General features: G+C 38.5%; 3 protein-coding genes across 3 annotated transcripts; 2 read left to right on the plus strand and 1 right to left on the minus strand.

Moving 5' to 3' along the window:
- The first annotated feature begins 1,531 nt into the window (after nt 1–1,531).
- Nucleotides 1,532–4,379, plus strand: LOC131332599 (uncharacterized). Its single transcript, XM_058366898.1, has 8 exons — nt 1,532–1,666; nt 2,101–2,473; nt 2,589–2,674; nt 2,761–2,901; nt 3,344–3,407; nt 3,480–3,918; nt 4,038–4,045; nt 4,183–4,379. Exons 1-8 carry the CDS (start codon nt 1,532–1,534, stop codon nt 4,377–4,379), a joined length of 1,443 nt encoding a protein of 480 aa, XP_058222881.1.
- Nucleotides 4,380–5,824: 1,445 nt separating this feature from the next.
- LOC131334710 (uncharacterized) lies at nt 5,825–6,667 on the plus strand. The gene is made up of 3 exons (XM_058369894.1): nt 5,825–6,050; nt 6,139–6,245; nt 6,342–6,667. The coding sequence occupies exons 1-3, from the start codon at nt 5,874–5,876 to the stop codon at nt 6,583–6,585; spliced, it is 528 nt and encodes a 175-aa protein (XP_058225877.1). The 5' UTR covers nt 5,825–5,873; the 3' UTR covers nt 6,586–6,667.
- A 1,260-nt stretch (nt 6,668–7,927) lies between these two features.
- On the minus strand, nt 7,928–9,319 carry LOC131332600 (uncharacterized). The gene is made up of 2 exons (XM_058366899.1): nt 8,414–9,319; nt 7,928–8,023 (listed from the first exon to the last, which is right to left on the minus strand). Exons 1-2 carry the CDS (start codon nt 9,317–9,319, stop codon nt 7,928–7,930), a joined length of 1,002 nt encoding a protein of 333 aa, XP_058222882.1.
- Nucleotides 9,320–11,099: the final 1,780 nt, after the last annotated feature.

The following is an 11,099-nucleotide window of genomic DNA, read 5'->3' on the forward strand; positions in this document are numbered from 1 at the left end:
TGACAGGTTTTCGTGTTAGACTATTGAAGATATCCAACATCCCCTTTGGTCCATGTTTTTTGGGGTTCTGACTAGCCGGCCCCAAAATGTCAACAGCTACCCATCCAAGCCCACCATTTGTAAAGCCCATTCCCCATAAGCCCTGTTTTAAGTAAACTACCAAAAATACCCCCGCTATAGTCGAACAATACATATAATCCCAAAAAACACACTTCGCCCATGTCCTTTTCAACTTTCAGCAAACCCTAAACCCTCAACGTTCTTCAAAACGTTATCGACGTCCTTCTACCTTCAACAAACCCAAAAAAACTCATCAACATCGTCAATCCTTCCACCAGATTGTCCCCCTTCTTCGGTAATCACTGTTTTCTTCTTGTTCTATACTTTTTCTATACTCTCGTATTTCACATCATGTGAATTCTTGTATGTTGCTTTTGTTGCCTGTGTATCATGATCCACACACCTTAGATTTGACTTTTTCTGACTTTTTGTTTATATATTTGCCTGTGTGAGTTGCGTTTATCTTTTAAGGTGTGATTTATTCTTTGTTTTGTGGATTTTGAGGATGTGAATTCGGTTTATGGATTTTGGGGCTGTGAATTCTCCGTCGAAGCTATGAAATCATCATTTTTTGTGTAGTAAGCTCCGAGGTGTGAATTCTACTTCGTTTTGTGAATTTTCATTTTCCGAGATGTGGATTGTTATTTTTGGGGATGTGAATTCTCTCTCGAAACTGTGAACTCTTCATTTTTTGTGTACTAGGTTCTGAGGTGTGAATTCTTAATTTGTTGTGGAATTTTCTAAAGTGTGGACTCTTATTTTGGGCATGTGAATCTTGTTTTTTTTTTCTTTCTTGTTGTGAACTCTTCATTTTTTGCAGCTAGCGAGTTGTGCAAATTCACATGCACCATTTGCTTAAAGCACCATTGGTTTACTTCACACACAACATTGGAAGAATTCACACCTACAATGGCAGAATCCCCACCCCATTTGACAGAGTTCACACTCCATTTGACATAATTCACACTCCATTTGACACAATTCATACATCATCTGACAGTATTCACCCCCCAATTGACAGTATTCACACCCCCCATGATAGAATTCACCCCAATTTGAAAGAATTCACGCGCCCTAAAAATCATACTTCACACCAATTTCTCAAAACATAATTCATCCAATTTCCACCATACATTCCTGAAAACAGAATTCAAATGCACCATTTTGGGGTACTGAGATTTGAATTCTACATTTTGGGGTACTGAGATTTGTTTTTTGTTTTTTTTTAAAGCTATGAATTCTTTATGCTTATGTGAATTCTGCATTTAATAATTGTTAGTGTGAATCATATTTCTTTTCTGAAGGTGTGAATACTTCATTTTTGGGTAGCAAGCTCTGTTTTTTTCAAAAGAGTGAATTAATTATTTCTGTCTGAATTCAGCATTTCAGAATTGTTTGATACCCTGATGTCATTGTCCCTTATAAATTTCACTTTGTCTCTTACCATAGACACAAAATCTTACAAGGAACAATGACAATAGAATGGGGATGCTATGTCTCCCAAAAAGAGTATCAAGAAATAGAACAAAAAATGAAGGAAGTTGAATTGAAGAGGGTACCACTAACAGCTAGTCCTTCTGGATCCAAGAAGCTACCACCATGCAAGGTACAGCCAATTAGGCTACTGCGCCCAATAACTCAACCAATTCAGGAAGTACCAAAAAGAAAAAGGTTGGCAAGAAAGTCAACAGAAAATCAAACCCAACCACCACCAAAAACGCGTGGGACGGAAAAAAGAAAACGAGAAGTCCAAACCCAACCACCAAGTCCAACAACCCAAGAGAACAAGGAAAAGTCCACGCCAAATTCCATCAAAAACCACATCCCACTCCTCTTTGGCATTAACCTACCCAATTAGAACAAGGTCAACAACGGCACAACCAGCTCAAACCTCATTGACATTGACATACCCACAACAAGGGAGAAGAGCAAGCACAAGGAAAAGGACAAGAACAACACAAACACATACACAAACGGACACAAAAAATAGATCCAACCTTCAGTTGACAGTTACGTTTCTGCAAGATCTGAGTCTCAGAGGTGACCAACCTGCTGAAAAAAACACCATCATGGCTGATCATTGATGCAATCATCTCACGGACATTGAATGCTGATAAATGCATCAAGTCAGAAAAGGTTTTCACAAAACTTGTTGTTGCATACAATCCCAAAACAGATTACTTTACAATAGTTGGGAAGAATGTGAAGCTAACGGCAAATCATGTAAAGTTAATTTTTGGAATATCTTGCGGTACGGAGCCGTTTGCAGCAAAATTGAAGACTAGAGAACAGGTTGCATTTGCCAAGAGACACAACATTCAACAAAGACTGACAACCAAAGCCATATCAGATATGTTGAAAGAACTTGCCCAAGAGAACAAAACCAACATTGAAGATGTGCAAGATGTTGCACGTTTGGTCTGCATGTTTCTCATCGTCAAACTTTTTTTCCCAACATCCGGTATAACGGTATCATGGAAGCATGTCGATGCAATGGAAGACCTAACTAAGATGAAGTAACTGGGCAGCTGAAATACACTATGAGCTTGTTGAATCAATAAAGAAATCCCAACATTCACCGAAAGATGTGAAGGGCTGCCAATTGCTACTTCCAGTAAGTGAACTGACTCAAATTTGTTTTTACAATTGCATGACATACAACACTTCCAATACATCTGCTAATCAATTACATATTTGCAGTACTGGCTATGCGAGCACACAAACATTCTTGAACAAGAGTTGTCAGAACATCAAGTGCCCAGATTACTTAAGTGGAATATATCCACACTTGAACATGCGTTGCAAGCCATTCCGAACATCGTGAACACAAGAAAAATTAAGGTAAACTCAATTATTGCCACAAGGAAAGTGAGTACTGTCCTTTTCAAATATATCAGTTCTTCATTTGGCCTGCGCAATATATCTAGTTCAAAGGTGTGAATTCTACAAAATGTAGAATTCATATGCCCCATGTGTATTATTCACACACCACCCCCCCCATTTGATAGGATTTACATTCCCATTCACACCCCACATGACACAATTCACTTCAAATTTGACACAATTCACCTCAAAATTGACACAATTCACCCCCCATTTGACCTCATTCACACCCCCTATGACAGCATTCAACCCCCCCCCCCCCCCTTGAAGGTGTGAATTCTGCATCAGAGAATATGAATTCTGCATTACAGGATTTGAATTCTGCCTTTCACGGCCTGTAAAATATGTATCCTCCTATTGATGTTAGAAATCTATTTGACATATTCAATCATTGTCATAGGTACGAGTTGCTGAACTTACTGAAACGGATCAAGAACACAAACTTTACAAAATGAAATTCCCTTGTATTCAAAAAGGAGAAGGAGAAGGAGAAGGAGAAGCAGAAAAAGAAGATGAAGATGAAGTTGAAAATGAAGATGATGATGATGATGATAGCAATGGCGATGGCGATGACGATGGTGATGCTGCTGCAGATGATGATAGTTCTCGTGATGATGGTGCTGGTAATTATTCTCTGGTTAATGCTGAAGAAAATGACAACAATGGTGATGATGACGATGATAGTGATAATGATGCTGCTGCTGATGATTATGATAGTCCTTGTGATGATGGTGCTGGTAATTATTCTCCTGTTAATGCTGAAGACAGAGATGATGACAATGCTCATGCTAGTGGTCATGATTATCTTGGCCTTGAGGACATTTCACAACCCAACCAGCATTTTCAAGCACAAAACCCTCCTCAGGCGAATGAGTTGGAAGTATCAAAAGCGCTGCTCCACATATCCCAAAATCAAAGTCAAATCCAAAGATTTATCTCTGATAAAGACTCGGGATCAACACTTGTCCCTAACACGTACCTGCCAACAAATGAAGGGGAGTTTCCACATCTTATGTTATCCCCTTTGCCAACATATATCCATCCTGATCAAGATGAACCCTAACCAAACCTTGAATTTCTGTGTTCCTCTGCAGTGCAAAGAGTAACTGAACCGCTTGTTGAGCAGCTCCAGGAGGTAAACAGGCAACAAGAAGTTAGAATTGACACACTCAAGGAACAAAACAAAACTAATGAGGTAAAAATGGCAGAACTCTTTCAAAAAATTGATTTTTGTACAAGGAAAGAAGGAATCAACAAGGGAAAGACAAAGAGCTCTTCTCTTGGCCATACAAAATATCAAAGAGTCACACGTGGCAATCAGTGAGGAAAAGATACAAATGGAGCTTGAATTCAAAGAAGCTGCAGCAAAACAGGAGCAGCAGCTCACAGATGCACAAATGGCATTAATCGAGGAGAAAAAGATCTACTTGGATTGAAAGAAACTGCAGGCAAACAGGCTCAGGAACTGGAAGATGCATGACTGGAAAAAATGCAAATGGAGCTTGAATTCAAAGAAGCTGTGGCAAAATAGGAGTAGCAGCTTACAGATGCACGAATGGCATTAATTGAGGAGAAAAAAATCTCACTTGCAGAGAAGAAGGCTGAAGAAAAAAAGGAACACCAATTGCAAACTGAGATAACAAAGCTGGAAGAGGAGAAGATGGTTTTCATTAAGGAGGTGGAAGCTCTACAACAACACAAACAGGAGATTGAAAGGAACAACGCAGAGCTTGAAAGGGAAAATAAAGAATTGCAAAAAGAATTGCAAGAAACCAAACAAAGGAGCAAAGATAGTCCACAACTTGAACCCTTCTCAAACAAGACTGAAGAGCAAAACATAGAGCAACAAGTCCACAGTGTAACACAGAGTGCTCAAGTAAAACCATACTCAACGCAAGACACTCTGGACTTTGTGCACACCATTACACAGGCGACTAGCAAAAAACCCACTCCACCATCAAAATATCGAAGGATCAAGGACAAAACAAGCCAGGGGACAAGGAAGCTGAATGTCGATCCCATGTACACCTATCCCCTACTTGACAAGAGAGCTGGCGAAATGCAAACAGATGGACCAGCAAACCGCAAGCAGTTGAAAAAACTCAACAATTAGATGCAAGTTTTAAAGCTTCTGCCACAACCAACATTGCAACTCATCAAAGAAATGTGGGCAAATGCATCTCCAAAGTAAGAATTCACCCCCCATTTGATATAATTCACACCCCATCTGAAAGAATTCACATTCCTGAAAATAAAATTCACCCCAATTTGACAGAATTCCAACTTACTTTATGCGATAGAATAGTGGTAGTTTAGGGATTCTGAGATACAGGAGCAACAAATGTAGAATTCACATGTCCCATTTGTATAATTCACCCCCCTAATTTCACAGTATTCACACGCCACATGACAGAATTCACCCCCCATTTGACACAATTCACACTCCATCTGACAGTATTCCTAATTTCATTTTTTAATTGATTGCATAGCTAAATCTTTGTTTGTACTATTAAAACATTGTCTTCTTTGAACAGCAATGTGGCCTATACTGGAGCAAAAGGCTTTGTAATGGTTGAAAACATCTAAGAGATACTTCGAGATGGCAAGCTTGGCCACGAGGTACATACATTCATAATAAATTTAATACCGCATGCTATATAATAAGTTAATTCATTACATTGTCTTACAGACAATAAATGCCTATGCTGAACTTCTGGTCGAGGAGTACGACAAGTTTCCGAATTTCAGTTTGATTGAATCACAACCGAATAGGTCATACATCTTCTCTGGAGACCTGATGGTATGAAACAAATTACTGTATTATTATTTTTTTAAATAGCCTAATGTATTAACTCTCTAAACAAAAATCAAAATCTTTTCCTTCAAAACAGAACTCGTTTGTATTGAACACCACTGAGCAGAATGAACAAATGTTTGGAGAACTACTGCCAGATGCCATAAATTCCGCATCATATCTGATCTTCCCAATATTCTGCAAAAGCCACCGGACGCTGCTCATCCTTGATACTACTCGACCAATGTGGTTATACTACAACTCACTGAAAATCCAAGGGAGGGACAACTACTTTGATGCATCGACTCCATTGGTTAACTTCTTACTAATTACTTTGTCTTATCTCTATATTAGAATCCAATTCATTTGTTTTTTACTAATTGATCCTCTAAATTCATCAGAGGCTGGCAATCACTAAATACATCTGTTCAGAAATACGCACATCAAGACTGGAAAACTTTTCATCAACTGCTTGCATGTGTCCGACACCAAAACAGCAGCCCAATTCGTTTGTCTTAAAACCACTTCTCTGTCTCTACAAACCTAAACCTAAAGAAAAAATATAAGCATTCAACTAACACATTTAATTTATCTGTTACTGCAGACTTGATTGTGGCCCAATCGTGTGCTACATCATCCAACATTATATCAATAATGATGTAGATGGGATTGCACAAAGCCTCACAAAGCATCACGTCAGAAAGATAAGGGCAGATATCACACACAAGATACTAAGCCAAAAATCAAGGTCATGGACGTTGGAGATGCACAAAAGTGAAGAGGAGGCAAGGAGACTCCATGGCAAGCTGAACTGCAGAGACAACAAGGTCAAATTGAATGAGCCGTGAGGAGGTGCTGGGTTAACAGGTTTACCAATGCAGGAGATACTGCAGCGGAAAAAGTAGGAAACACATTTCTATAGATTGCAAAAGCGGCAACACATTTCTGGAAAATCTTTGTCATTGTACTAGCTGCACATTGATCATTGTAAATCGAGTAAAATTTCAATGTTTTTCAGATGTGATATTCTCTTGTTTCTGTCCAAAAATCTTATTGCATTGAAGAGATAGACTGTGTATCTTCAGTTGTTATCGTTCTTCTAGATGTATTTCATTTTCTGAGATGTGGATTGTTATTTTGGGGATATGAATTCTCTCTCGAAGCTGTGAACTCTTCATTTTTTGTGTAGTAACCTCTGAGGTGTGAATTCTACTTCGTTTTGTGAATTTTGATTTTCCGATATCTGGATTCTTATTTTGGAGATGTGAATTCTCTCCTTTTCTTCATTTTTTGCGTAGTAAGTTCTGAGGTGTGAATTGTGAATTCTCTCTCGAAGCTGTGAACTCTTCATTTTTTGTGTAGTAAGCTCTGAGGTGTGAATTCTACTTCGTTTTGTGAATTTTGATTTTCCGATATCTGGATTCTTATTTTGGACCTGTGAATTCTCTCCTTTTCAAAGCTGTGAACTCTTTATTTTTTGCGTAGTAAGTTCTGAGGTGTGAATTCTACTTCGTTTTGTGAATTTTGATTTTCCGATATCTGGATTCTTATTTTGGACATGTGAATTCTCTCCTTTTCAAAGCTGTGAACTCTTTATTTTTTGCGTAGTAAGTTCTGAGGTGTGAATTCTACTTCGTTTTGTGAATTTTGATTTTTCGATATTTTGATTCTTATTTTGGAGATGTGAATTCTCCCCTTTTTCTTTGCTGTGAACTCTTCATTTTTTGCGTAGTAAGTTCTGAGGTGTGAATTCTTAGTTTATTGTTCTGGAATTTGATTTTTTACGAAGTATGGATTCTTATTTTGGAGATGTGAATCCTATTTTTTTTCTTTCTTGTCATGAACTCTTCATTTTTGCGGCTAGCGAGTTAAGTTTTTTTTTTTTTTAAGATGTGAATTCTTCATTTTGCTAGCCTTCACATGCACAATACTTATTGTAGAAGGTTTCGAATTTCTGGAAACTATTTCTCTTCTAGGAAAATCCTCAAGCTGACTGGGCAACTCACTGCGTCTATAATTGGCAATCTGCTTGACAATGAGAAATTAACAAAATAGAATTCACACCCATATTGAACACAATTCACACATTGAAACCATAATAGAATTCACTTCCTCTTTTTGATAGAATTCACACACCATAATAACAGAATTAACAGAATTCACCCCCTTGTTGGTCGGATTTCACACGCCCTAAATATAGAATTCACCCCCGTCTATTTGACAGCATTTACACACCCTAAAAACAAAATTCACCATGTTGTTCACACGCCCAAAAAAAGATTCATACTATACAAATATACAAAATAAATAATTCACAAAAACAGAATTCATCACCTTGTTGAATTCACTCCCTTGTTTAATTTACTCCCTTTATTTGATAGAATTCACAACCCCTGTTCACCACAATTAATACAAACCATTCTGAAAAAAAGCAGCAAAATCCACAAAAACTTAACACCAAAAATAACCAAATCAATAAATCCTCAATCAATTCAACTCAATATCAATTCAACTCAATACAATTCAACTAAATCCAGATGAAAACTTATTTCTTAATATCCACTCAAATCAAAGCCTGTTATGAAATCCTGGCAGTATTTAATTGATAGCCTCCTTACAACTCCTCCTGTTATGAGATCCTCTCTTTCCACACCTAGCACATTTAATGGGTCTGACCTTCTCCCCAAAAGATCGAATCCTCTTCTTCTTATTTCTCCCTGGTGGCTTTCTAGAAATAGGAGATAATATCACAGCATCACTGGCAACTTCAGGTTTCCACAGCGTAGGAACAGGCATAATAGGTCTAGAATATGCCTCCCGATAACATTCCACATGGAAGTAACGTTCAACACATGCGTTCAGTGACTTCCCGCTCTTTTTAATTGCACAAACTGCATGCACACATGGTACACCATTCAATTGCCATTGCGTACAAGTGCAACTATGCCTCCCTATATCCACCTTGACAAATGGATTGCATAAAACTTTGAGCACATCTGGTGAAGAAAATTTTACTTCCCAGGCCTTGGACTCCTGAAAAGCAATTGCCAAAGCTTCATCCATTGTGGGACAAAGAACCTGACGCCACTTCGCTGCAGTTTGTTTCCTAAAACACATCTGTTCCATAAGCTTGATCCGTACTCGATCAACCAGTTGTGTGATCGGTAAGTGCCTCTCCTTCTCTATCCAAGAATTGAAGCACTCAGCCAAATTAGACCACATCTCTCCATAGCGCTGTCCCGGGAAAAAAGCATTAGCCCAATGTTCGTAAGGCAAATCAACTAGGAAATTTGTAATCCTTGCTTCCCCACCTGCTTTCTTTAACCTAGCCATTTCTTCATTAAACTTCATCTCATTTGGTGCATAAGCACATAAACTGAACAGACCAATTACGCGCTCTTTATACTTGTTCCTTCCACCTGTCAATCGACCACGAAGGTTGTTCTTCAAATGGTAAAGACAATACCCATGAAATCCTGAAGGGAAAACCCTGGGAACTGCAGCTTTTATTCCAGCATTCCTGTCAGAAACAAAGACAATGCTTATCGTATCTCCATCCAAAATACCACGCAACTTCTTCATAAACCACAACCAATTCTCATTGCTCTCCGAATCAGCCACACCAATACACAATGGAAACAGTCTTGAAAAAAAAAGTGTATTAGTACAACAATTAACAACTCACACATAATTCACAATCCAAAAATAATTCACCACACAAAAATACTTTAAAAAGTTGTACCTTTATCACCATCCTTCGCACTCGCAGAAAGCAATGATCCCTTGAAGTTTCCCTTCAAAAATGTACCATCGACAAACAAAAGGGGCCTCAAATGTTTAAAACCAGAAATACATGCACTGAACGCAACAAACAACCTTTGAAATCGATTCGTTTCAGTGTCTACCTCTATTTCAAACACGCTTTCAGGATCAGAATTCCTAACAGCCTCACGATACCACCGTAATTCATCAAAGGATGCATCATAATCCCCAAAGGCTTCAGACCTCCCCTTCTCAACACCCTCCCAAGCTCGTTTATATGGAACATCCACCCCATACAAACCCTTCAGTGAACTAACTACATCGACCGGGCGTTTCTGCGGTGTGGTTCAAATATGAGCACTCATTAATCTTCCAATCATACTGGACGAAGCCCGCGAATGCTTTGTGGTAAGGACAGAAGCACCACACGAGTGGATATCATCAAAACTACGTATATAAAAATAACTGCTGACCTTGTCCAACCTCGCATGCACTCTCCACTTACAATCTGCATCCTTACAAAATGCAGTCACCCTATCCTTTTCATTCTTTGCAAAACTATACTCAAAACCATAAAATATTGCAAACTTTGCCAATTTATCACGAAACTCAACTGCACCGCTCTCAAACTTCTGGTTAACTTCTTTGATATAATGACGCCAACCGTCAGACAGTAATGCACGATCCTGATATTGACAAAATGTGGGTAGTAAGTCTCTCTCTTTCTCAACATCCAACCTCCATTCCGAACGAATAACACCTAAACCTTTCCCTTTCGAAATGCTGCAACTTCCAACATCAGTACACAAACCATCATTGCTTCCACTTACACCTTGCCCTTTCCCCTTTGAACTGGTGAAACTACTACCATAACTGTCACTACTACCACCACAAAGTCCAACAAACGCAACATCAGTAGTCAAACAACTAACAGTTGACCTTTTCCCTTTTGAACTAGTAAAAATACTACCATAACTGCCACTACTACCACCACAAAGTCCAACAGACCCAACATCAGTAGTCAAACAACTAGTCTCACAACAATCAACTCCAATAGCCATAACATCACTCCCAAAACAACCATTACTGCCACCAGAATTTACAACTGTAACGTCAATTACTTCAACACCATAACAACCAGCTAAAGAAGACATTACCTCCAAATCATCATCATTCTCCAAAACACAGCCATCATAATCCCGTAGATTATAAAAAAGCCTCACTGAATCGAATCTCAACCCACTGAACTTGAAGCACAATTTGTCGACCAAATCCATGTACGACGTGAAAGACCGGCAACACTTTATTGGAATAGTACGCAAACTGCATTTACACATCAAGATGACTGAATTCTCGGAAATCACACCCTATCAACAAAAAAAATGGAAAAGAAATGAACACACGAAACTCATAAATCACAAAAACTACAAAATTCACGAACCAAATTTAACAATTCACACCCCCTCCCATGCACATACTCCCCACCATAACACACAATCCAAAATTAAAATAATAATTCACACCAACTGCATGACACAATTCACACCAAACAGGAATGTTAAAACATATTACGAACTAGCCTGTAACACAATTCACAACA

This window comes from Rhododendron vialii, chromosome 7a (genome assembly GCF_030253575.1).
Source record: "Rhododendron vialii isolate Sample 1 chromosome 7a, ASM3025357v1".
Taxonomy (NCBI): domain Eukaryota; kingdom Viridiplantae; phylum Streptophyta; class Magnoliopsida; order Ericales; family Ericaceae; genus Rhododendron; species Rhododendron vialii.